The 27,967-nt window shown below is 46.1% G+C and overlaps 2 protein-coding genes and 1 pseudogene across 5 annotated transcripts; all 3 read left to right on the forward strand.

Annotated features, from left to right (window-relative positions):
* Nucleotides 1-27,951, forward strand: LOC125520172 (uncharacterized). 2 transcript variants are annotated; one of them, XM_087532442.1, is made up of 2 exons: nt 1-1,300; nt 27,221-27,951. In XM_087532442.1, exon 1 carries the CDS (start codon nt 49-51, stop codon nt 1,294-1,296), a length of 1,248 nt encoding a protein of 415 aa, XP_087388568.1. In that variant the 5' UTR covers nt 1-48; the 3' UTR covers nt 1,297-1,300; nt 27,221-27,951. The 2 variants fall into 2 exon arrangements, with proteins under 2 accessions (XP_087388568.1, XP_087388569.1); XM_087532443.1 differs by lacking the exon at nt 27,221-27,951 and adding an exon at nt 3,982-4,427.
* LOC147962755 (uncharacterized) lies at nt 11,868-12,577 on the forward strand (annotated as a pseudogene).
* LOC125520170 (uncharacterized) lies at nt 20,525-26,679 on the forward strand. 3 transcript variants are annotated; one of them, XR_015609837.1, is made up of 3 exons: nt 20,525-21,874; nt 23,232-23,665; nt 23,775-24,103. XR_015609837.1 is itself a non-coding variant. In XM_087532441.1 (2 exons), the coding sequence occupies exons 1-2, from the start codon at nt 20,587-20,589 to the stop codon at nt 26,675-26,677; spliced, it is 1,311 nt and encodes a 436-aa protein (XP_087388567.1). In that variant the 5' UTR covers nt 20,525-20,586; the 3' UTR covers nt 26,678-26,679. The 3 variants fall into 3 exon arrangements, 2 of the variants coding, with proteins under 2 accessions (XP_087388567.1, XP_048540966.2); XM_087532441.1 differs by lacking the exons at nt 23,232-23,665; nt 23,775-24,103 and adding an exon at nt 26,508-26,679 and having other exon boundaries at nt 20,525-21,727; XM_048685009.2 differs by lacking the exon at nt 23,775-24,103 and having other exon boundaries at nt 23,232-23,709.
* Nucleotides 27,952-27,967: the final 16 nt, after the last annotated feature.

Raw genomic sequence — 27,967 nt, forward strand, 5'->3', positions numbered from 1 at the left:
AGTAGAAACGGAAGCCCAGAGAAACCCCAAATCCTCCGATCCACCACAATGGCGCCGCCGGCGCCGCCCAACAGCCCCGACGGCGACGCCTCGCCGGCCATGGAGTCCCAGGAGGCCCTCCCGGAACACGTCGTCGATGACATCTTCCTCCGCCTCCCCACGGCCGAGGACCTCGCCCGCGCATCCATGGCCAGCGCATCCTTCCGCCGCATCATCGCCGCCCGCTCCTTCCTCCGCCGCTTTCGCGCCCTCCACCGGCCGCCTCTCCTGGGCGTGCTCGCGTACGAGTCGTCCCAAAGGGCCAACCTCTCGGTCGCCTTCCTCCCGGCCCAGCCGCCCCACCCGGCCGCGGCGGCCGCCGCCCACACCCTCGCCAGGGCCGACTTCTCCTGCTCTTTCCTCCCCTCGCCGGAGCTCTGGATCAACTGTGACTTCCGCGACGGCCGCGCCCTCCTCTCCAAGCAGGGGGATTTCCTGACCAACCTCGCCGTGTGCGACCCACTGCATCGGCGCTACGTCCTGCTACCTGCCCTCCCTGACGACCTGGCTGCCCTAACCAGGGAGCTAGATGTGATACATTGTCACCCCTTCCTTGCCCCTGCCGGCCAGGACAGGGGCGACAATGCCGACGCTCCGTCGGGCTTCAGGGTCATGTGCTTGCTCAGGTGCTCGAGCACGCTGATCCTCTTCATCTTCTCTTCGTCGGGTGCCCGTGCAGGCCAATGGCGCACTGTTACATTTGGTGGTTGGGGCGCCTTGATGGCAGGACACGTCGGCGTGGATTTCTTCCTGGCCACTCTATCCACGCGGCGCCATTATGCTCATGGGTGCTTTTATTGGGAGATACCTTATACTCGCAAACTGCTCGTGTTCGACACGCGCACGGAGGAGTTCTCTTCTCTCAGCACTCCACGTGGCCATTATCAGATGGTCTTTGTGGAGGCAATGGAAGGAAGGCTCGGGATGTTTAGTCGCAGCATTGAAGATGATGGAAAACACCTCTTGTATGACATTTTGCAGGATAATGGGGATGGCAGAAAGGAGTGGCGAAGGGAGGACGTAATCTCGGTGCCATATAAATATCACTATGACATCATCGGTGTTGCAGGGGGATGCTTACTTCTACATGGGAATGTAGACAACCCGGAGTCTCCTGAATTCCACTTCAGCTCTTATTCACTCGATCTGCAGACTATGAAGCTTAAGTGGTTTCGTGGGACTCAGTCCTTGTACTTCTCCCCGCACAGCCATCTGTATGATGGTTTCCCGCCATCCTTGTCTCCACCAACTATTTGAAGGGGTAAGCTTGCATCGAGTTTTTAATTGTATTGTTTGTTGCATACCATATATGGTTGGTATTGCAATATGATGCAAGTATTAGTTAATTTCATGGTACCATCTTCTCTTATTGTACTAATTTCTGCCCATTATAATCCTGTTGGTGCCTATCGGTGATATTATAATGCTTTTATTTCTATAGAGTATGCAATTGGAAGGATATGAAACTTAGGAAAGCAAGAAATACTTCTTTCTCATCTTATTGATATGCATGACGTCGTTATAAGACTGTCATATAAATAAAAGAAATCATCAGCAGGGTCATACTATCCATATTATAGTAAGCTGGAGACGCCAGATCCAGGAAGAGGATGTGGGCGGGAATTGGAACCGAGTGGAACCGAGAAGAGGCCGCTTCCAGGGATCTGCGCGCCTACACATATAGGGGTCCGCCGCAGCGCTGCATAGGGTGGCTGGCTTCCGCAAATATCGGAGGACCGGCACGCGGGCATCAGCAACACCAAAGCGAGAAGGGGAGGGGGGAGCCCGCGAGCGCTGTAAGACGGCCCCTCGGCGTGGATATTGCACGAGCTTTGCTTGGCCGCGCCCTTTGATGACGCCAAGGAGTAGGAGGAGAGTGGGTGGCAGCGGGGTCAGGGAGGCGCTAGGGTTTTGCTAGTGCTGCTCGGATGGAGTTGCTTGGAAAGTTATGAAACTTAGGAAAGCAAGAAATACTTCTTTCTCATCTTATTAATATGCATGGTCATTATAAGACTTTCATATAAATAGAAGAAATCATCAAAGCAGTGTCGTACTATCCCTAGTATAGTAAGCTGGAGATGCCAGACCGAGGAAGAGGATGGGGATAGGCGTCGGATCCAAGTAGCACCGAGAAAGGGCCGCTTCCAGGGATCTGCTGCTCGCTTGGACATACAGGGTCCCGCTGCAGCGCTGCAAAGGGTGGTTGGCCCGCACAAATATTGGAGGGACTGCCGCCTTGGCCGGCACGCAAGCAGAAGCAAACACCGAAATGAGAAGGGGGTGGGGGGGGGGGGGGGGGAGCTCACGAGCGCTGTAAGACGGCCCCGTTGGCGTGAATGTTGCACGAGCTTTGTTTTGCAGCGCCGTTTGACTATGCCAAGGATTAGGAGGGGAGTGGGTGGCAGCGGGGACGGGGAGGGGGGGTAGGGTTTGCCAGTGCTGCTCAGATGGAGTTTCTTTTATAATGTTCTATTAAGCTGGATTTGGACTTTGATAGCGCTAGTTGCTTAAAGCATTTCTAGCAGATCCCCTAAACTTATACCCTCAAACCTTCTTCCTATCCCCAAAAGTAAAAAAAAAATGAGGGATTAAACTTTTCCTTACCTAGAAGATGCCCTATAATTTAATCCCATAAAAAATTTGAACACAAATTTTTAGTAAGATTCTATTAAACTGGGTTTTGAATGTATTTTTTCCAGTCAATATACGTTTCTGTACATACGTAATGCTACCTAATTCCACTTTTAGTTGCTTGATGTTAACCCCTTAGCTGTCAGTAGGCGTTTGTCCTGAACATGCTCATGCCATTTCCAATTCATTGCATTACATAGCGGTACCTTTAAAAAAAATCAACTGTATAAGGGCAGGGTATCGGTGACATCAATAGCAGCAAGCACCACCTTTTATCAAAACTAACGCTAAAAGTGATTTTAGAGTTGTTAAGAAAATTATCCTCAAATACAGAAGACAGCTCCAAATAAACAGTGTGTCCATATCCAAAGCTAATATGAGTGGGGAATTTAGTCAATATGCATTACTCTAATATAGGTGAACAGGACTACAGGAGAGAATGTCTATGTTGCATTGGATATCTGTGAACCATCTATTTTGAGTACTCTTCTGCTTTGTTGTGTGCACCATGCATTTCTAATGGAGTCCCATTAAGCTGGTGAGAGCGCGAGACTCATGGTTCAGTTTTCCTAAAATGTGTTGCTCCTTAGCCTGCCGGGAGTGACATAATAATACATGGTGTATTATGCATGCCAGTATCAGTTCATGTAATGATGGCTCCTGTATTGCATGCTATCATTTATCTACAAGAATCTGTCATTATGCTTATAAATAGCAATATTTGAACTAAAACCACTGGAACAGAGGCAGTAGTAGTTTTTTTCGTGCTATGCAGTTTTATATCGCTTCACACATGACTCAAGAGTAGGGGTACCTCAAGAGGTTTCATGGTGCTGCTGATCGTGGCGTTGCTGACTAATTGTGTGTTTTGGTAATAATGGTAAGAAGAAAATTTGCATACTTGCCTGCATCCAGATTGATAGGCGACTTAAACTATTACAATTACATGGTTATGCTGCTGGTTTCTGCTGTATCTCTTCTGAGATACTGGACCTTTGTATGCACTGAACTTTCTGGGTTTTATTTTCAATGGAACCGGGACAGCCCCTGGCCCCTCCTGATGATATAAAAAAATGGTTATACTGCTGTGAAGAAAAAAAATGCATTTCTGATACCATGCTGCTAACATATATATGCCCAAAAAATGTCTGCAATTACAATTACATGCCTATTTACCTGTCCTGACAACTTTTGAAAACAAAACATGTTTGCACATTTCTTATCTTATAAACCAATGTTCCTCCGAAAGTATGTAGGTGCTTTAATTCGTCGCATCTAACTGTTATTGTTGTGCACATGCTATTGTTGCAGGGCCTAACTAAACTGGCTGCTGGTGCTGGTCATTGCAAGGACACATCCATACATCAAGCAATTGTGTTTGACTAATTGGCTTGTCTGGTCTCCAGTCATTGTGATGGCATACCTGATGACCAGTTGGTTGGGAATGCATCGACAGTCCATCGGCCTACTTTCTCAAGCTAGTGTTATTTGCAATATGCATGCTTCCTTCCAGTTACAACATTTATTTGGACTTGATGGAATATGTATGTATGTGTTTTAACTGTTGTTACACATTTAATTGTTACTTAATTAGACATGTTTGGAGACATATTTGCCTATTTGGTCAGTGGATTAGAAAGGTCAGACACAGAGAAACTTCCACAATATTTGGTTCACCCACCTGACTGACATAAATGGATGTGGGCACTTTCGGATTTAACTTGGTTCCCCTTCCAAAGACCAGCCTAAAATTGAAAATGCTTACATCGGCAATCCGAACGAATCTACTTAAAAGTCGCATATTTTCAATATTCATGTTTAAGTTGCATACTTCGTTTAAATTTGACACAATCATTATGTGAAATATTTTTCTTTACACTATTACTGTAGAACTCATTTCATTAGACATGAAAAATCCAAATTAGATGACAACAGTTTTATAAAATAATTACACACTTTAAAGATGTTGCCCGTGCGTTTTCTTGTGTGGCTATGCTAGTTCTCATTTGTACAAAGGATAACTTTTTATGCCTGAGAGAAAAAAAACAAACTTTGGTTCTTTAGAAAAGCAAAAAAGCATTAGCACCAGATTTATTATTTTCGCACAGAACACCAAAGTTGTCATTTTTTTCATGAAATTTGCATGCATACGAAGCACTGTAATATTTATATGTCTATTTTTATGGCATATATATGGATTACTTGCGCAATGGAGCACATGTCCTTGGTGCTCTGAATCTTCTTATACTGAATGTAACAGGCCGAGGAGCAGTGCAGTAACATTCATGTGAGGAGGCCGACCACTTATACTGAATGTAACAGGCAACCTGAGCAATGGACTAAGCCACCTGTTGGTTGGGCAAAACTGAATGTCGACGGTGCATGGCGCGAGTCCGAGGGATCCGGAGGTGCAGGGATGATTCTACGAGATAGCACAGGCACCATCATGTTTGCTTCTTGCAGGTTACTGACGACCTGTGGGAGCGCTCTGGAGGCCGAAGTAGCAGCGTGCATGGAGGGAATCGCACTTACCCTCGAGTGGTCTACGCTGCCGTTCATTCTGGAAACGGATAGCGGTATTGCAGCCAACATGATTGCAGATTCTGAGCAAAATAGATCCCCTGTAGCTGCATTAGTTGGTGAAGCTAAGAGACTACTTGGGCTTGGCCGTGAGCATGTGATATCACTTGTGAGTAGGAGTAGAAATAAAGCTAGCCATTCCCTAGCTCAGATGGGGATTTCTGTACCTCGTACTGCTGTTTGGCTTCGCCATGGACCTGATGAAATTGGCACCATCTGCCAACAGGATTGTAATGATCTCCATTGATTAATACAATCCTTTTTTTCGCAAAAAAAAAATGGAGCACATGTCCCTGGTGCTCTGAATCTTCTTGCTCCTTGGCCTCGGCACATATTCAAAATCACACATTTCAAACGGCAATTAGCAAACAAATTTTGGATATATGAATCTTCCAATTCCTAGAATAATTGCTCAAGATATTAGATGGATGAATCGATATAGGTCGTCCCTCAGTGTGAAATGTGGAGTGCCACATCAGTAACCTGCAAGAACCAGACCCGAACAACGATAGCGAAATCTCGTGCTCCACTCAAACGTAAGGCGCTTGCTAGTGTGTGCCAGCGAGGGTTGGAGCATGGTGCGGAATAGACGACCACACGTTATGACAGAGGCAAGTGTCGATTCTCAAGTCTAACGCATATGGGGCTTACAGTATTTGGTGTCAGGCTGAGGCGAGGGTACTGTCTGACATTGTTGCAGGCGCTCGTTATGGGATTACTTTCACACTGCATTAGCTCACAAATTGACTTTACATAGTACGTATGTGGGAGAAAACCCAACGGACTCCCTGGAGGTTAGTCACGATCTAGCTAGGCGTGCGGGACTAGTATATCTCGATCCTACAGAATAGGGGAAGGAAGGTTACAACCAGTCCATGTCATACAAGAGTTGTTACAACGAGTTTATATACAGCACGCTAACACAAATATGTGCTTGGCCAAGGTTATTTTTAGCTGTAAATAAGAATCCGTGCATTTCAGATGCCTGCCCATGAACTCAATTACATGATTAATTAACTTGACCAGACAAGTTTGAAGACATGTTTGTAGCTAGGTATGTGTGACAGACAAACTTAACCATAGCAAACATGTATGCAGACCAAACGAACTTTGGTTATCGGCACAATAATAATATATGAATGAATATTATTTGAGTATCGGCATAAACTAGATAGATTTTTCTGATGCATCTTAACAAGAGTATTTGGTTTCTCATCACATACTACTACTGTCATTGCAGGGCTTCATCTGCTGCATATGGGGCTTACAGTATTTGGTGTCAGGCTGCAGCTGGCTTGTTGACTAATTAAGCAAGCTGCTATAATTATTTGGACTCGATGGAATATGCAAGTACGTATATTCATCCTATCTAGTGTGAGGATAAAAGTGTACGGATTCACGCACTGACAGCCGTAAGTAGTAGTAATATGCGGGGCTCATTCGGTTGTGCCTCGAAATAATAAACATCCTTGTGCATCAGGCTGCCTTAATTAATTTGTTGTTGTTGTTCCCAGTGTTAGCGCCGATCCAGGGTGACTTAGATTGTGTTACATGCTCTGTTAAACCAATTTGGACATAGTCACATGGAGTACCAAATAAGTTTGTGCCGTGCATGGGTGTGGTGCTTCCTTTTCCAAAAAATGGGTGTGGTGCTTGCTCGGCTCTGACATCACCACCGCAGCTTCCATAGTGTGGACGATGGAGCTAGATACTTGGACACCCTCCTCCATGGCGCCGAGATGCGGTTCGACTTCCACATGCATTGGAAGAACTGGGCGCCCATCCTTCCATCAATCATCAGCTGTTGATCGGGTGAGTCCTCCTATCACGATTCTCCTGTGTGTGTTAATTCCTTGCATTAATTCTTTAAGGAGATTAGTCTTAAAACACTTATGTAACCAGTTGCAGCTAACTGATTATACAAGCTAATTGTTGAAAGTTTAAGCTAGCTAGGGTGCCATGGTCTGGTTATAGCTTACTCAGGCTGTACCATCAGTTCAATTCATATGGATGCCAGCTGAAAAAGTTGTGACAAGGTAGCCACATAGTACTGTTTTGTTGTCTGAAATTTATGGAACTCACTCGAGTGTTAACATTTCTGAAATTGTGAATAAATGACTAAAATTAATTCATACACAAAATAAGTAGGAAGCAAACAAACAACACCATCTATTATGATCGATCGCAAGTTATAGAAGCTCAGGTAAACCTGGGAATAGTTTGACATCCAAACTAAACCCAGCCCAAACCATATGACTACACCTCCAGCAACCAAACCAAACCAAACCAAAATAATTAAGCTAGCATCCAAACCAAACCAAACCACATGCGTTTTCCACCCAGACCAATCCAAACCATATGCCATTTATGGATTTAACCCATAGTTTCAATCCATGGACAAGGAATATGAGTAGTAACCCAGTTTTACTAGGAAAAGGATAGCTTGCCCTTTCAGGACGAGCTGAAAGCACATGTAAAACTTACATTTTATCTGAATCTCTATTTTGTTTAATCCCTCACAAGAAGACCAGTTGCCGATTGCAAAAATACGATGGAGAACAATAACAGAGGCAGTATTTGATTTGGCCTCTGAACAAGAACAAAAATTGACCACTGCAATTTCCTTCCTGCCATCTTACTCAAGCCTTTCGTCTTGATTTTATGATTTTATCAATCGTTGGTGCTGCTATTTCTCACTGTTCCTTCAAATGCAGAATCATCGATCATGTAGTTGGAGCTTCAGACCCAACACACAATTAAAGATAAGAGATTCAACGAGATAGTGATATGACAAATTATGGAGCTTTCTTGCTAACAACAAGAGAACAACTGGTACGGACATGAATCGATTAACATCGGCCAGAATGTACTTACTGGGAAGTGGGAAGATATGCTTGAATGTGACTTAATTATCAGCACCAATCAAACATGGCTACATTAAGCACACATGCAGGAGTACTGTTCATCAGTTTTACATGGATTTAACTCACATCCTACCATGGCTCCATACTTTCAGGACGATCGGTCACCGGCGACGGCCTCTTGATCGGCGGCGTCTCACCCTCACCTGCAGAGACGGGTGGGGTTCAGAGACAGAGAAAGAGAGGAGAGAGAGAGAGGGAGAGAAGGGGGAGAGAAGGCTGGTGATGCATTGACCTGCCGAGCTCCAGCCAGTGGCAATGGCAGCGGCAAGTCGGCAACCGGTGCATCGTAGCGGTGACCGGCGGCCAAGCTCCAGCCAGGGAGGGGAAGACAGCGATCCACTGGACCTGGACGGATGGTGTCAGAGGGATGGGAAGGCCGCGACCAATCTCCAGTCGGCCGGCGGGCGGCGGCGGAAGATCCCGGTTGGCGGCGGAGGGCGGCAGGCAGTGGAGGCGTTCCTCGCTAGGTCAGGCTGCGTTGTCGATTTGGTCCTCGATCCGGTTTCAGACTATGGATCGAAACGGTCTGAGACCAGTTCGGTTCCTGTCCAGACCGGGCCAACCCAGTCCAACAATAGTTAAAGCCCAGACCAAATTAAACTAATTTAGGGATTTAGCCCATTTCATCCAATCCAAAAGCAGTCCAATACGAAAACTGACTGAAACTCTGGTTTCAGTCCAAACCGTTCCCAGCGTTAAGCTCAGGACAGGTTTGCCTTCATGCTTCTTGAGTTGCCTTCTCCCACTTGTTTCCCATGACTCGTCGGTTATCATTTGGCACGGTGGCTCTTCCATTCGTGACGACAACATTGTACTCTTAATCGTCCAACCCAATTGATTAGTGAGAGCTTGAGCTATCATTCCTCTTCTTGCCGGACTTGAGGTCGGCCACAACTTGGTTTCACTTCAGCTTGCCATTCAATATGATCCAAAAATGGCTAAGAGCAAACGGCTTCTTCTCCAACTTGCGATACAAAGTGGCCGTCTCCGCCGTCTAGCAAACAACATGTGTATGAGCACGAGAATGCAAACACAAGATGCATATGCAAATGATGACAAGATGAAACAATTGAGCTTACTTGAGTTGCCACTCCCATCCCACTTTGAGGGCGTTTGATCACTTGTGAGTAGTGGCCGACGTACTTGTTCACTTCCCCTTGAATGACCCCCCATCGATATTGGAGAGATGCCACATTGCGGGTGATCGCGATAGGATGTGGCTCCACATACTCCTTTTATTCGTGATACTTCTTCCAAATCTTCTCCCAATACGTGTTTCCCTTTTGCTCGGTGTCGCATATTGCATCCATTGTTGTGGCCAACCAAGCATTGACCAACAAGATGTCCTTGTATCTTGAGAATGCCGGACCTCTTGCCTTCGCCGTCTTGGAATTCTTCTTCCTCTTCTTGCTCAGATTGGGATCAGACGTTCTCCCAACATCAAATTCGGTGGTGCCCTCCAATTCATAGTCCATTTCGGTCAGATCTTCATTTTCATTGATCATGCTCGACATGAACACCTTCTATATGATCATGGTTTGCTAGCATTCATCATGTGCGAGATGAACTAGTTGTCTGTGCAAAAAATTGATCAGACAGGAGGAAAGAATATGTACCGATTCTTGTTCTGTCATTCCGTCGAACATGTCGAGGGTGGCCCGGGAGCCGCCGCTGCCCTGGTCATCCGCGCCCTAACGAGCTGCGGCGAATCACATACGTCGGCCACCGGCATCCGTGTCGGCGGAAAGCTTGCCGGAATGGCCCAGCCGGCTGTTGAATCATCCTCTGTCTCGGATGGAAGGGGTGCAGGGTGTAGGGCATGGCCAGAGAGACAACTGCTCGACCATGTACGAACCTCGCCGCAACGACGCTGCTGCCTCCCTCTCTCGTTGTCGGCGCTACCACAACTTCCGAGAGATATTCTCCGCCTTGCAAGATGGAGCCAACGAAGGGGCGCCAACGGACGAGGCGGACCGCTTCTCCATCGCGACTGTCAGGGACGGGTTGGACGACATCTTCGGCGATGGATCGGGACTGGTGGTGAGGATGAGGAGCAAGGGTGGAGGACGGCAAGGGCTCGGGCACGGGAAAGGTTGGAGGGCGGCAGGAGGAGGATGAAGGGTTTGGTCGATTTGGTGCAATTTGGGGTGGTGTCGGGCCGTCGGGTCCGATGTGACGGGCGTGCCCGGGTGCACCCATATTCGCCCCATAATTAGGTTGGATATGAGGTGTGCTGGTCAGTCCGTGCATTTGAGACCCATTTAAGAAGCCCGTCCGAGTCAAAATTTCGAGACCGGTCATTAACCGGGCGTATGAGGCGGGTTTGAGACGCGACTGTAGTTGCTCTAAGGAGTACATTGGCTTGGCATGGCGAGATGAAGCAAAAGAAAATCAATACTAACAAACAACTTGTAAAGAAGTTTGACCGAGGATAAAGTTGGAACATTTTGTTATTTTATTAGTTGGATTGGAGGGGATAAAGAGTATTGTTGGTACGGGTCGATACTGCAAATTTTTTTACTATTTAGTATTTTTTTTGGGGGGGTTACTAGTTAGTATACCTTTTTTTTGGCGTGCCAAGGTCTTGTTGCCCTTATGTGAAAGTAAAAAAAGCCCATGTGGAGCCCACTACCTGCTAGATTTTTGGGGCGATTGACTCTCTCCTGGGCTGGCAGTTGCGTTCTCATGTCATCGACCCGTACGTCAGTAGTTGGGTTAGTACGCAGAAATTAGCCGCCGCCGTTCCGTGACCTCGCCCGCCCTGCCGCCGCCGATTGTGCCCTGCTGCTCTCGATCCTATTCATACGGCGACGGTGCGTTGCAGCCTTCTTTTGGATCCAACTACGGGAACTAGCCAAGGAGGCAAGGACCAAGGTTTAACACATCAGTACATTACACCATCTACTAATTTCAATTCTCATCTTTTTGTTGTTTACTTGTTTTGGTTGTGTGATTTGTGAAGTTATGATTCTATGAAGAATTCCTATCTTGTACATGTCCTAAAAATTGTGATTGTGATGCAAATTATTCCGTATGAGTTTCTATTTGTGATGCATTTTTCCCTAGGTCGAACTTATCCAATATAACTAATTGTGAGATTTCAATTCAGCAGCTATGAAGAGAAAAGCGACGTCAAGCACCATTGAGACTAATTCATATTTTAAGTCAGTTGCTTCAAGTTCTCAACCTACTAAAATTGTTAATGTGGCTGATGTGTGAGTTACAAATTCTAGTCCAATTGACACTCATGTTCAGGATAAGACGGACATGGTAAATGTTGCGGAACAAGCAAAATCATGTCAAATTGGGAGTTGCCACCGGATAAGCAAGATGAAGCTCGGCATTTTCATATATCAGAGGGGCCATATCAGCCGGGAAGAGCCCCCCAAACGCTCTAAATACTCGTATATGTTTCAGCGCCGCCAAATGGGAGACAACTTACTTCAGTATTGCATTATCATATATGTTGAAAATTTAGCAGGTAAGTTCTCTTCGAATTAAATTATTAATTATTTTTTCTCTTATTAGCAATTGTGGAGGTAAATTTAAACTCATGCAACTGTATCCATGTTTGTTGTGCGTGGCACACATATACAGTATGTTCATAGTTATTTTTATATGTAGAAAAAAAAACATGAACTTGACTTCTTGACTAACCCCCTATACTAAAATCCTGGCTCCGCCCCGCCGACCATGGAGTCCCAGGCGGACCTCTCGGAACACATCATCGATGCGATCCTTCTCTGCCTCCCCACGGCCGACGACCTCGCCCGCGCATCCATGGCCAGCGCCTCCTTCCGCCGCATCATCGCCGCCCAATCCTTCCTCCGCCGCTTCCGCGCCCACCACCGGCCGTCTCTCCTGGGAATACTCGTGTACGAACCGTCCCAAAGGGCCAACCTCTCGGCCGTCTTCCTCCCGGCCCAGCCGCCACGCGCACCCTCGCCAAGGCCGACTTCTCATGCTCCTTCCTCCCCTCCTCGGAGCTCTGGATTAATTGCGACTTCCGCGACGGCCGCGCCCTCCTCTCCAAGAAGGGGGATTTCCTGGCCAACCTCGCCGTATGCGACCCACTGCACCGGCGCTACCTCCTGCTACCTGCCATCCTCGACGACCTAGCTGCTCTGTCCAGGAAGCTGGGTATCATGAATTGTGACCCTTTCCTTGCCCCTGCCAGCGAGGACGAGGGCGATATTGTCGACGCTCCATCGGGCTTCAGGGTCATGTGCTTGCGCAGGTGCTCGAGCAAGCTAGTCCTCTTCATCTTCTCTTCATCGGGTGCCCGTGCCGGCCAATGGCACATTGTTACATTTGATGGTTGGCATGCCTTGAGGGTAGGATGCGTCGGCGTGGATTTCTTCCCGGCCGTTCTATCCACACGTCGCCATTATGCTCAAGGATGATTTTACTGGGAGATACCGAATACCCGCAAGTTGCTCATGTTCGACACACGCACGGAGGAGTTCTCTTCTCTCAGCATTCCACCTGGTCGTTATCAGTATCAGATGGTCTTTGTGGAGGCAAGGGAAGGAATGCTTGGGATGTTTAGTCGTGGCATTGAAGATGATGGAAAACACCTTTTGTATGACATTTTGCGAGATAATGGGGATGGCACAAAGCAGTGGCGAAGGGAGGACGTAATCTCAGTGCCATATAAATATCACTATGACATCGTCGGTGTTGCTGGGGGTTACTTACTTCTACATGGGAATGTTGACAACCCGGCGTATCCGGACTTCAACTTCAACTCTTATTCACTGGATCTCCAGACTTTGAAGCTTGAGTGGTTCTGTGGGACTGTGTCCTTAGACTTCTCCCCACACACCTATCTGTATGTGGGTTTCCCCCCGTCCTTGTCTGCGCCGACTATTTGAAGGGGTAAGCTTGCTTCTAGTTTCTAATTGTATTGTTTGTGGCATACCATATATGGTTGGTATTGCAATATGATGCAAGTATTAGTTAATTTCATGGTACCATCCTCTCACATTCTACTAATTTTAGCACACAGTCCTCACTACGGAAGGGGTGTCCAAGTTATCTTCTCCCATTATAATCATGTTGGTGTCTTTCGGTGCTTATTAGATGATATTATGGTGCTTTTATTTCTATAGACTATGCAATTGGAAAGATATGAAACTTAGGAAAGCAAAAATACTTCTTTCTCATCTTATTAATATCCATGTCATTTTAAGGCTGTCATATAAATAAAAGAAATCATCAAAGCAGCGTCATACTATCCCTACTATAGTAAGCTGGAGGCGCCAGATCGAGGAAGAGGATGCGGGTGGGCATCAGATCCGAGTGGCACTAAGAAGGGACCGCTTCTAGAGATCTGTGTGCTTGTACATACAAGGGCCCGCCACAATGCTGCAGAGGGTGGCTGGCCGCCGCGAATATTGGAGGGACTGCCGCCAGGGCCAGGCGAACAGCAGCTAGCAACACCGAAGCAAGAAGGATGGGATGGGAAGCCCACGAGCGTTGCAGCCTGCAGAACGGTCCCGTCAGCACGAATGTTGCACGAGCTTTGCTTGGCGCCAAGGAGTAGGAGGCGAGTGGGTGGCAGTGGGGTCGGGGAGGGGTTAGGGTTTCACTAGTGCTGCTCGGATGAGTTGGTTGGAAAGATATGAAACTTAGGAAAGAAAGAAATACTTCTTTCTCATCTTATTAATATGCATGGTGTCATTATAAGACTGTCATATAAATAAAAGAGATCATCAAAGCAGCGTCGTACTATCAATACTATAGTAAGCTGGAGATGCCAGATCGAGGAAGAGGATGTGGACGAGCGTCGAATCTGAGTAGTACCAAGAAGGGGGCGCTTCCAGGGATCTGCTGCTCGCTTGCACATACAGGGCCCCGCTGCAGCACTGAAAAGGGTGGTTGGCCAGCACGAATATCGGAGGGACTGCCGCCTTGGACAGCACACAAGCAACAGCCACACCAAAACGAGAAGGGGGGAGCTCACGAGCGTTGTAAGACGGCCCTGTGGGCGTGAACGTTGCATGAGCTTTGTTTGGTGTCGCCCTTTGACGACCCAAGGAGTAGGAGGGGAGTGGGTGGCAGCCGGGTCGGGGAGGGGTTAAGGTTTCGCCAGTGCTGCTCGGATGGAGTTGCTTTTATAATTTTCTATTAAGCTGGATTTGGACTTTGATAACGCTAGCTGCTTAAAGCATTTCTAGCAGATCCCCTAAACTTAATCCCTCAAACCTTCTTCCTATCCCCAAAAGTGAAAAAAATCGAGGGATTAAACTTTTCCTTACCTAGAAGATGCCCTATAATTTAATCCCATAAAAGTTTTGAACACAAATTTTTAATAAGATTCTATTAAGCTGGTTTTTGACATGTATTTTTTTTTTCTGGTTGAGGTACACTTCTGTACATAGGTAATGCTACCCAGTTCCACTTTTAGTTGCTTGATGTTAACCCCTTAGCATTCTATAGGTATTTGTCCTCAAAATGCTCATGCCATTTCTGAATCATTGCATTACATAGTAGTATCTTTTTAATAAGATTCAACTGTATAAGGACAGGGTATCGGTGACATCAATAGCAGCAAGCACAACCTTTTATCATAACTAACGCTAAAAGTGATTTTAGAGTTGTTAAGAAAATTACCCTCAAATACTGAAGACAACTCCAAATAAACAAACCTCTCAAAGGATTATGTTCCATAGTAACAACTAACAGTAAATTTCAACACACTATATAAATTTTTCCTTACCAAATTCCACCTACCAAAGGTGCGTCACTCCCCGGCAACGGCGCCAGAAAAGAGTCTTGATGACCCACAAGTATAGGGGATCTATCGTAGTCCTTTCGATAAGTAAGAGTGTCGAACCCAACGAGGAGCGGAAGGAAATGATAAGCGGTTTTCAGCAAGGTATTCTCTGCAAGCATTGAAATTATCGGTAAGTGATAAGGTAATTGGTAACGAGTACCAAGTAATAAAAGTAAATAAGGTGCAGCAAGATGGCCCAATCCTTTTTGTAGCAAAGGACAAGCCTGGACAAACTCTTATATGAAGGAAAGCGCTCCCGAGGACACATGGGAATTATCGTCAATCTAGTTTTCATCACATTCATATGATTCGCGTTCGGTACTTTCATAATTTGATATATGGGTGGACCGGTGCTTGGGTACTGTCCTTACTTGGACAAGCATCCCACTTATGATTAACCCCCATTGCAAGCATCCGCAACTACAATAGAAGTATTAAGGTAAACCTAACCATAGCATGAAACATATGGATCCAAATCAGCCCCTTACGAAGCAACGCATAAATTAGGGTTTAAGCTTCTGTCACTTTAGCAACCCATCATCTACTTATTACTTCCCAATGCCTCCCTCTAGGCCCAAACAATGGTGAAGTGTCATGTAGTCGACGTTCACATGACACCACCAGAGGGATGACAACATACATCTCATCAAAATATCGAACGAATACCAAATTCATATGACTACTAATAGCAAGACTTCTCCCATGTCCTCAGGAACAAACGTAACTACTCACAAAGCATATTCATGTTCATAATCGGAGGGGTATTAATATGCATAATGGATCTGAACATATGATCTTCCACCAAGTAAACCAACTAGCATCAACTACAAGGAGTAATCAACACTACTAGCAACCCACAGGTACCAATCTGAGGTTTGGGTACAGAGATTGGATACAAGAGATGAACTAGGGTTTGAGATGAGATGGTGCTGGTGAAGATGTTGATGGAGATTGACCCCCTCCCAATGAGAGGATCGTTGGTGATGATGATGGTGATGATTTCCCCCTCCCGGAGGGAAGTTTCCTCGCCAGAACAGCTCTGGCGAAGTCCTAGATTGGTTCCGCCAAGGTTCCGCCTCGTGGCGGCAGAGTTTCGTCCCGTAAGCTTGCTTATAATTTTTTCTCGGATGAAAGACCTAATATAGCAGAAGATGGGCATCGGAGGGCCACCATGGGGCCCACGAGGCAAGGGGGCGCGCCCCCCACCCTGGTGGCTGGTGGGTGGCCCCCCTCTGGTACTTCTTACGCTCAGTATTTTTTATATATTCTGGAAATAACTTCCATGAAGTTTCGGGACTTTTGGAGCTGTGCAGAATAGGTCTCTAATATTTGCTCCTTTTCCAGCCTAGAATCCCAGCTGCCGGCATTATCCCTCTTCATGTAGACCTTATAAAATAAGAGAGAATAGGCATAAGTATTGTGACATAATGTGTAATAACAGCCCATAATGCAATAAATATCGATATAAAAGCATGATGCAAAATGGACGTATCATGGGGAACCAAGAACAAGAAAATCAGCAGGATATTTAACCTTCCCACACAAGACTTCAACATCTCTAACAATCCGAATTGGTGAAATAGTATCTCTATTGGCAAGCTTAATGGTAACATCAATATCTTCTATCTCAGCAGGTGCAATATCATGCATAATTTATTTGTATAAGGAATGGGGTATTGCACTTGCACTAGCACCCATATCACATAAGCCATGATAGCAATGATCTCCTATTTTAACAGAAATAACAGGCATGCCTACAACAGGTCTATGTTTATTTTTAGTATCAGGTCTAGCAATTCTAGCAGTATCATCACAGAAATAAATAACATGCCCATTAATATTATCAGCCAAGAGATCTTTAACCATAGCAATATTAGGTTCAACTTTAACTTGCTCAGGGGGTTTGTGTGTCATAATATTACTTTTGTTGACTACAGTTGAAGCTTTAGCATGATCCTTTATTCTAACAGGAAAAGGTGGTTTCTCAACATAAGCAGTAGGAACAATAGGATCATTATAAGTGGCAGTCTTTTCTTTAACTTTAATAGGTGCAACTACTTTTACTTCAATGGGAGGATTATATTTAAACCACTTCTCCTTAGGGAGATCAACATGAGTAGCAAATGATTCACAAAAAGAAGCTACTATCTCAGAGTCAAGTCCATATTTAGTGCTAAATTCACGGAAAGCATCGGTATCCATAAAAGATTTAACACAATCAAACTTAGGTGTTATACCAGACTCCTTACCTTCGTCGAGATCCCAGTCTTCAAAGTTGCGTTTAATTCTTTCCAATAAATCCCATTTGAATTCAATAGTCTTCATCATAAAAGAGCCAGTACAAGAAGTATCGAGCATGGAGCGATTACTGAGAGAAAGCCGAGCATGAATTTTTTGAATAATCATTTCTCTTGAGAGCTCATGATTGGGACATGAATATAACATTGACTTAAGCCTCTCCCAAGCTTGAGCGATGCTTTCTCCTTCGCGAGGCCAAAAATTATATATATAATTACGATCACGATAAACAAGATGCATAGGATAAAACTTTTGGTGAAATTCCAATTTCAATCGCTTATAGTCCCATGATTCCATATCATCACATAGCCTATACCATGTCAATGCATCTCCCTTCAAAGATAAAGGGAAGACCTTCTTCTTGATAACATCCTCGGGCATACCTGCAAGCTTAAATAATCCACAAACTCCATCCACATAGATTAAGTGTAAATCGGGATGCAATGTTCCATCTCCTGTAAAAGGATTAGCTAGCAGTTTCTCTATCATACCCGAAGGAATTCCAAAGTAACATTTTCAGTAGGTTCAGTAGGTTGAGGGGTAGCTAATTGTGGTTCCGGACGAGGTGAAGATACCCCGAACAAACCCCTCAAAGGATTATGTTCCATAGTAACAAGTGACAGTAAATTTCAGCACACTATATAATTTTTTTCCTTACCAAATTCCACCTACCAAAGGCGCTTCACTCCCCGGCAACGGCGCCAGAAAAGAGTCTTGATGACCCACAAGTATAGGGGATCTATCGTAGTCCTTTCGATAAGTAAGAGTGTCGAACCCAACGAGGAGCAGAAGGAAATGATAAGCGGTTTTCAGCAAGGTATTCTCTGCAAGCACTGAAATTGTCGGTAACAGATAGTTTTGTGATAAGATAATTTGTAATGAATAACAAGTAATAAAAGTAAATAAGCTGCGGTAAAATGGCCCAATCCTTTTTGTAGCAAAGGACAAGCCTGGACAAACTCTTATATGAAGGAAAGCGCTCCCGAGGACACATGAAAATTATCGTCAAGCTAGTTTTCATCATGTTCATATGATTCGCGTTCGGTACTTTGATAATTTGATATGTGGGTGTACCGGTGCTTCGGTACTGCCCTTACTTGGACAAGCATCCCACTTATGATTAACCCCTATTGCAAGCATCCGCAACTACAACATAAGTATTAAGGTAAACCTAATCATAGCATGAAACATATGGATCCAAATCAACCCCTTACGAAGCAACTCATAAACTAGGGTTTAAGCTTCTGTCACTCTAGCAACCCATCATCTACTTATTACTTTCCAATGCCTCCCTCTAGGCCCAAACAATGGTGAAGTGTCATGTAGTCGATGTTCACATGACACCACCAGAGGGATGACAACATACATCTCATCAAAATATCAAATAAATACCAAATTCACATGACTACTTATAGCAAGACTTCTCCCATGTCCTCAGAAACAAACGTAACTACTCACAAAGCATATTCATGCTCATAATCAGAGGGGTACTAATATGCATAATGGATCTGAACATATGATCTTCCACCAAGTAAACCAATTAGCATCAACTACAACAAGTAATCAACACTACTAGCAACCCAGAGGTACCAATCTGAGATTTGGATACAAAGATTGGATACAAGAGATGAACTAGGGTTTGAGATGAGATGGTGTTGGTGAAGATGTTGATGGAGATTGACCCCCTCCCGATGAGAGGATCGTTGGTGATGACGATGGTGATGATTTCCCCCTCCCGGAGGGAAGTTTCCCCGGCAGAACAGCTCTGCCGGAGCCCTAGATTGGTTTCGCCAAGGTTCTGCCTCGTGGCGGTGGAGTTTCTTCCCCAAAGCTTGCTTAAATTTTTTTCTCGAACGAAAGACCTCATATACCAGAAGATGGGCATCGGAGGGCCACCAGGGAGCCCACGAGGCAGGGGGGCGCCCCCCACCCTCGTGGCCAGGGTTTGGGCCCCCTTTGGAACTTTCTTCGCTCATTATTTTTTTATATATTTTGGAAATAACTTCCGTGAAGTTTCAGGACTTTTGGAGCTGTGCAGAATAGGTCTCTAATATTTGCTCATTTTCAGCCGAGAATCTCAGCTGCCGGCATTCTCCCTCTTCATGTAAACCTTGTAAAATAAGAGAGAATAGACTTAAGTATTGTGACATAATGTGTAATAACAGCCCATAATGTAATAAATATAGATATAAAAGCATGATACAAAATAGACGTATCATCGATCAAACGTGTGTTTATGTTGTGATGAGTTGTTGACTTTTGTTGACCGAACATCTTGTATTTTTCATTTGGACCGTGGCATGTAGCATGTGTCATGTTTTTCATTTGGACCGTGGAATGTTTGCATGTACCATTTTTATTAGAACCATTGATAATAGTACTTGTAACAGAGCATGTTTGTTGTTTTGTGTAATCTAGTTGCACTTTTCCTCCATGCGCTTTTGAAATTGTAAAAATTGCATTTTAATTGTAATATAGTGGTTTTGCAAACCTTGTGTATCAATCCCTGTGTACCAAATAGGTGAGGGGTTTGGGGCTTGGGGGAATTTGAGAGGATTGGGTGAAAGGAAGGGATTCACCAAAACCCCTGCAATCCCCCCCCCCCCCCCAAATCTCTCAAATCCCCTGAAACCCCACGTTTCATGATGCATTTAACAATATTGATTTCATATTATGAATCTTAATATTTTATTCTATAAACTTAGTCAAAGTTAAGAAAGTTTGACTTTGACCAAATTTTATATACAGACTAAAAAGAAACGGAGGAAGTATTAGTGACACGTACATACGAAGTATACGTTTTGGACATCAAAGTATAGTTGGCCAAACGGGACGGGCCAAACAGGTTTGGAGCACGCCGGCACGACACGGGCTAAATGGGCCGTGCCCGGCATGTGGCACGCATTGGGCCATGCCTGGGCCTGGAGCCTGGGCACGCGGGCTGGCACGGCACGGCCCGTTTAATTTTTTATATAATTTTCAAAAAATTACATATGTATACCTAAAATATAGCCTAATAGACCAAAAACCAGCCCAACAGGTTGAAAATGTGCAGCCCAGCGTGCTAAACGGGCCATCAGACCGACCCGTTTACTAATCAGGCTGTGCCTGGGCCAAAGAGCAGCGCCCGTGGGCCGGCACGGCACGGCCCGGCTATTAAACGTGCCATGGCGGGCCAGCCACGATTAGCACAGGCCGGGCCGGGCCGGCCCGTTTGGCCAGGTCTGCGTCAAAGTGGGAGCACGAGTAGGCAGGTATACGTTTTCCACCTGAAGAAACGGAAATACCAAACCCCCAAAGGAAAATCAATCCCCTCCTCCGTTCCACTCCACCCCCATGGCGTCGCCGGAGCCGCCCTTCCCCGATGCCCCTCCGCCGCCGCCCTGCCCCGACGCCCCGGCGGCGCTGCCCTGCATCCCCGGCGCCTTGCCGGCCTTGGAGGCGCAGGCGACCCTCCCGGGCCACGTCACGGAGGAGATCCTCCTCCGCCTCCCCACGGCCGCCGACCTCGCCCGCGCGTCCATGGCCGGCCCCGCCCTCCGCCGCATCATCGCCAACCACACCTTCCTCCGTCGCTTCCGCACCCTCCACCCGCCGCCTCTGCTGGGTATACTCTCGGATCCCTTCTTCCCAGCCCAGCCGCCCCACCCCTCCGCCGCCGCCGCCGGAACACTCGCAGGCACCGACTTCTCCTGCTCCTTCCTCCCCTCCCGCGAGCAGCGGTGGCGTCGCTGCGACTTCCGCGACGGCCGCGCCCTCCTCTGCATCGACACCGACGGCGGTGCCATGGTGAGGGACGTCGCCGTCTGCGACCCGCTGCACCGGCGCTACCTGCTGCTACCTCCCGTCCCCCAGGGCCTGCCCGATCTGGTCCATCACTTGGATCCTTTCCTTGCTCCTGCCAGCGCAGACGAGGGCGCTGACACTGCTGCGGGCGCTCCCTTGAGATTCAAAGTCATGTGCTTGGCCCAGTACCACACCCGCTTGGTCCTCCACGTCTACTCTTCATCAGGCCCCCATGCCGGACAATGGCGCACCGTCACATTTGATGGCTGGGCCGCTCTCCTCGCAGGAGTCAGTGTCCATGTGCGATCCTCTGTTGCGTTCGGAAAGCGCTACTACGCGCACGGGTGCTTCTGTTGGCCGATATGTGCGATCAACAAGTTGCTCTTGCTCGACACAGCTACCACCGAGTTCTCCTCCGTTGACCTTCCGCCTGATCTCATGAATCACCAGGTGGCCTTTGTGGAAGCAACCGAAGGGAGGCTTGGGATGTTCGCTCTCAGCCAAGTTCCCACACACCTCGTGCCTCGCCTCCGGTATTCCATTTTGGTTCGCACCGGGGATGACCCAGGGCTGTGGGAAAAGAAAAAGGTGGTCACATTGTCCCATGATTACTGCTATCAGATCATTGGTGTAGCTGGGGGGTACCTGCTCCTATATCTGGTTACAGACAACCCGGATTCGTTCCCTCCGGGTAAAGTGCCGGACCCGGGCTGCTTTTCACTGAATCTTCGCACTATGGATCTTGAGCGCTTCTCTCGGAATAGAGATATACTGCCATTGCTGGGCCAACTGTATTCGGGCTTCCCGCGATACTTGACTCCACCAACTATTTGAAACAGTAAGCTTGCTCCTGGTTTTTGCCTCTATTGTTCATATGCAGTATAGAGGGTTGACATTGCTATATGATGCAAGTATTAGTTAGTTTGGTGGTACTGTGCCTGTCATTCTGCTAATCTTAGCAAACAGTCCTAACTACAGAGGGGCTGTCCAGGTTATGTCCTGTCCATTGTAATCCTCGGTCACCTTTTGGCATTTATATGATATTCTCATGGTTAATTTATAGTAAAAATATGCAAATAGAAAGATATGAAACTCAGAAAAGCAAGAAATACTTCTTTCACATCTTGAGACGGACATACAAATAAATACAAGAAATCATCAAAGCAGCGTCATCCTATCCCTAATATGCTCTTGTAACCTGGATTTGGACATAGTTCTAGTTTAGTTATTTATGTCTTGCTACATCTATTTGAGTTTTCTAGTTCTTAATTTTATCCATCTGTGCCCTTTGCTTCTGCGAGGTCCTTGTTCTCATGTCATTCCCGGTGTATGCCACTAACTAGTACCCTCTGTAAACTAATATAAGAGCGTTTAGAATACTAAAATAGTGATCTAAACGCTCTTATATTAGTTTACAGAGGAAGTACCTTTGTAATTAGATTAGATTAGATTGTGTAAAGACTGGGTATATATCGCGGCATAGTAGCAGCAAGCACCACCTGTCATGATCAACAATAACACTTTACAACTGTCTATTTCTGAGTGCTGTTGTGCTTTGTTGTGCGCCCATGTCTGATGAATGCTCATTGGGGTTGTGGTAGTGTGAGACTCACGGTTCAGTTTTTATTTAAAAAAAAATGGTGCTCACCACCACTAATGATATAATACCTTGTGTCCTATGCATGGCAGCAGTTTATGACTTTATGTGTTGATGATGGATTCCTATTTTGCATGTCCTCGTGCATCTATTAGTTGGCCATTCCGCTTATACACAATGATAAGCTCCAATCTACTAGCAGTTTGTGTCATTCCACTTACTAGACATTATAGTATAGCTTCACACCTGCATAAAGAGTACTGGTATGGTACCTCCGGTGGTGCTGGGATAGATACTCGCAGTGGCTTGGATATAATTTGAAGAGGATTTAGTCCCTTGGCTTACTGTCATTTTTTGTGTCCATAGCATCCAGATTGACACTGTTTACATGGTTGCTTAACTTGATCAGAGAAGTTTGTCCTTGAGCAGCAATTACATGGTTGATTAACTTGATTAGATAAGTTTGAAGGCCCAAACGAATTTTCGTCAGTATAATATATGAATGTATCCTGTTGAGTATCTGAAATTATATATTTTCGTTGCGTCTGATTAACTAGAGTGGTTGGTTTCTGACCACACAATATTATCATCATTGTAGGGCTTAATCTGCTGGGTACAGGACCAGTTGACTCCATTTGGATTGTTGTTGACTTGATCCATCTCATAAGGCAGTGCCAAGCCCGGTAACTGATGGAGTGCCTAGCAGCAGCAGCAGCAGTGATTAAGTTGCTTCATTCCTCTTATTTGGTGGACTGGATGGAACCATGTATGTATGTATGTATATATGTATGCACATCGTGTTAATTCTGGCTAGCACGTGTAAGTGTCCTGTTGTTCCGTTAACTTGTATGTTTCATTTCATCTTGACGCTCAGTAATGTACTACATTGTACTCATGGACCACATCAGGGAGAAGAAATCTTCATTCTTTCTCCTTTTTGTGGGAAAGGAGGCCTCTTCCTTCGCCTGCGCCTATTGCTATTGATAAGAATGCGAGGTTTATAGACTGGACCCACATCAGTAACGAGTTGGAGTAAGTGTTGATTCTGAAGAAATACAAAGCTTCTTTTTGCTATACTGGACTAGTTGGTTTCTGATCACATACTATCATTGGATTGCATATGGGACTTATTCTGCGCCAGGCTGCTTACATACAACTGCAAGAAAAGATGGATGACACACACACACGCCCACACACTTGCCTGTTCTCCATGTGTTTTGTTTCATTTATGACCTTATGTCTTCAAACAATCTCTTCTTAAATCTGTTGGATTTGATTAATTAGAGAAGGTCATGTTTGGGACTGCTCCATCCCACCAAAATCAGCTGTATCAAAATCGGTTCATGACTCTCCAGTTGTTTGCTCCTCTAGTTGTTTGCTGGACAAGGCTGCGATCTGGGGGCACATCTAGGTGAAGTGAAAAATTGTAGATCAGATGTTTTGTTTTGAGTAATATATAGTAACCCCGTATGCTGATGTTTTCCTTAATCCAATGTATATTCATGTGTACGACACTCGAACCACACGTACATGGGTATTGTATTTTTTTTAAAAAGGTACAAACCTTGGCGAAAAAAACAATTGCTCAAGGGGGACAAATGCTGGGCTTTCAAAACATGGTCCATTAGAAAAACTAGGGGCACGATTGACATTTGTTGGCAAATTTTCTCAATTCTTGAAGTAGAAGCTAACTGAAAGGAAAACAAGGTAAACTTGGATGTGGAATTGTGGATCATTGCAAGTGGTTGGCACCTCTGTGGGGTGGGGTGGTGCCTGCCCTCCTGGATGTACATGGCCACAGGGAACATGCACTTCCTACCTACACAACCGACCATCCTCCCTTAGCCCTCGTACAGTTCCTTCAAGGGTCTTCCTCTGGGACGACAAGCTAATTTCTACAGTTCCTTCAAGGGTCTTCCTCTGGGACGACAAGCTAATTTCTACGGTTCCTTCAAGGGTCTTCCTCTGGGACGACAAGCTAATTTCTACAGTTCCTTCAAGGTCTTCCTCTAGGACGACAAGCTAATCGTTGGAGCAATGGTTGCTGGTCCCGACAGGCATGATGGCTTCAAAGATGTCCGCGGCAACTAGATCCACACGGAGCATTCTCTTGCAGTGAACGGTGGTCTGCTTGCAGCACTGATTTCCCTAGCTGACGTTGACGCCGCGGGCAAAAGCTGAAGGCAGAAAGCAGACAACATTAGCCTACAGAGCTTCCAATTTCTGAAACTCTGGAACTTGCATTCATGATGGTCAGTATCGAACAAATAATCCACCAATCACAGACTAGAACTTGTGTGCTGCAATTTCAGAAACTAATTCTGAGATCTTTCTTATTCATATGCAAACCTCATCTGCAAAGGTACGGTACTCCTACTTCCTTCATGTTTGAAACGCTGTAAGCCTTCAATTCAAATTGTACACGAGTGAGTGACATGGCATCAAACTTATCGATTGCAGCCAACACACACCTGATCAGCATCAACCGATGGCTGCTTCCTGTTTCAGCTTTTTTTTCACAACAAGTGTAGTTGGAAATGCAAGTTAAGTCAAATGCGTAGTAGAGGAGTTTGTGCCATGTAGGCTGCCCATGCTGATTTAGAATGATTGCAACAGAACTAAATTACATGTTTATCATTCTCATTTCACCAGCCTCACGGGGGTAACTATGCAATGCAACATTGCTTATGCCCACCACACAAACAAACTTCTTCTACTCGTAGTGCCCCTATAGCCTCCAACTGTTGGCATGCTAAAGCCACCATAGGACCAGAACAGCACCTGCTGCTGATGAGGAGTAGCGTAGATCTAAAGGATCCAATTTGAAGACACACGACCGAAGACGAAGACAAACGGGGGCTAAGCAGGGAGAACCTTATTCTATCTTCAGGGAGCCGCCACCGTCCTGCCGTCTTGAGCAGGGCATAAACCCTAACAAAACTCAAATAAAGATCTGAAAACTGAGTCCTACTGTCGGCATGGGCCGGGATCCATTGCGCCCCCATGGCCCTAATCCCAGGGCCACTGGAGACGAGGCGGACCGGCGGCAGCGCCGCGGAACCCTAAGCTTTTTAGGAAAGAGGAGTCAGAGGCGGCGGCGGCTGCACTGACAGCTCTTTCTGATTTCACCAAAAAATGTATTCGTGAAATGTTTTCTCAAAAAATAGACTGGCCTCGCCTTTTGAAATGTATGGAGTATATGTTCTTTGACAACAGAGAGAGTGTAAACGATTTTATTATAAAACAAGTAGAGAATTTTTGCTTCATTTTTTTTTGACCTCGAAGGAGGCGTCAAAATGGGAGCACTAGTAGGATATAGAGACGTTTTCCTCCAGCAGAAACGGGAAGCCAAACCCCCAAAGGACACTCTCAATCCTCTCGTCCGTTCCCCACTCCACTCCACCACAATGGCGTCGCCGGCGCCGCCCTGCGGCCCCGACGCATCGCCGGCCATGGAGTCGCAGGCGAACCTACCGGACCACCTGACGGAGGACATCCTGCTCCGCCTCACCACGGCCGCCGACCTCGCCCGCGCCTCCATGGCCGGCCCCGCCCTCCGCCGCATCATCGCCGACCACACTTTCCTCCGTCGCTTCGATGCTCATGCTCGACATTGCCACGATGGAGTTCTCCTCCATCGACCTCCCGCCTAGTCCCTGGAGCAATTCCCAGATGGCCTTTGTGGAGGCAAGGGAAGGGAGGCTTGGGTTGTTTGCTCTCAGCCACAATCTCCTCTTGTATTCCATTTCGGGGAGCATTGAGGATGACCCCCCAAGGCTGTGGCTAATGGGGGCTGTAGTCCCATTGCCCCTTGATTACGCCTATTACATCATTGGTGTAGCTGGGGGATTCTTACTCCTACATGGGTTTCAAGACAACCCGGAATCGTACCCTTCGTTTGAAATGCCAGATCCGGACTGTTTTTCACTGAATCTCCAGACTATGAAGCTTGAGCGGTTTTGTGGGACTGAGCTCATGATGCCATTGAAGAACCAACTACTGTATGCGGGTTTCCCGCCATCCTTGTCTCAACCAACTATTTGAAGGGGTAAGCTTGCTCCTATTTTTGCCTGTGTTGTCCATGCCATGTATAGGTAGGATCGACGCTGCAGTGTGATGCAAGTATTAGCTAGTATAGCATCCAAAATTCCTAGTAGGTGATTAGCTTTAAATTAAAGTCCATCTGTTTCCAATGATGCTGACGCTTATGCCCAGTAAAATGTCTGTCCTTGAACTGCAATTACGTGGTTAGTTAACTTGGTTAGAGAAGTTTGAAGACACCTTTGATGCACAGGGCACTGGATACGTCTGGGTTTTCCTTTAGCATAGCGTGTATGTGGGCCAAATAAACTTGGGTGATAAACTAGATATAGGTTTTTGTTGCATCCAATTAACAAGAGAATGTTCTAATTAACCTTGCGTAGCTCTGGCCTTCATCCTGGGTCCGACGCTGCATTTGGTCGTCCTGAAAGCAAGAATGTGTATATGAACAATCCTATTGATCATCTGAAACTAGATATATGTTTTGGTTGCATCTAATTAACAAGAGGGGTTGGTTTCTCATCACATCACATGCTATTATTGCAGGGCTTAATCCGCTGTGTATTGGACTCATTTTGCTGCTGGCTGATGATTGCAAGGAAGGATGACACATACATCAAGCAATTGTCTGTGTTTGGCCTGTTGACTCGAGTCTCGCCTCCGGTCCTTTTATGTCCAAAGCCCGCATGCATGTTACATGTTGGTTGATTTGCCATGTGTGCGCAACTTGAGTGCGTTAATATTAGATGGGTACATGGGTCGTCAACCGGTCGACCTGCCTCATATATATTAGAGATGGGTTCTGCAGACTGCAGTCTCTCTAGCTACTGTTAATTTTCATGTTTCCTTCCATGTAGTCTCCCTTGTTTGTTGCTGTTATTTGGCCATTTGTAAATTGCTAGCGGTGCCAAGTCCTAGAGGCAGATGATGGGGATCCTAAGCTTAGAGAGGTGGTGGGTTCGAAGGGGCTTCGGCCTGCGGCGGCTCTTTCCTCGCAGCCTTGATGCCTAACGGGAGGCAGTGCTGCTAGAAGAGGGAGTCTCCGGTGCTCCACCGTAGGGGTCTTGCCGGACCAAGTGGTTTGCCCCCGGCGCTGGCGAAGATTGGTTCCATCAAAGAGCACCTGGACACGATCGTGTTTTCTGCTTATCTTCGGTACAGTTTAGTCTGTTATTTTCAGTTTCTTTGGGGTGCAAGATGTACTGCCAGCAGCTTTGATCAATGCAGCCCTTGTTCAAAAAAGAATGCATCCATTTGTTGACGAATTGCTTGTGAAATGCATCATCTCCTCTT

Source organism: Triticum urartu, chromosome 7A, assembly GCF_056163025.1.
Source record: "Triticum urartu cultivar PI428250 chromosome 7A, HENAU_Tu73, whole genome shotgun sequence".
NCBI lineage: Eukaryota > Viridiplantae > Streptophyta > Magnoliopsida > Poales > Poaceae > Triticum > Triticum urartu.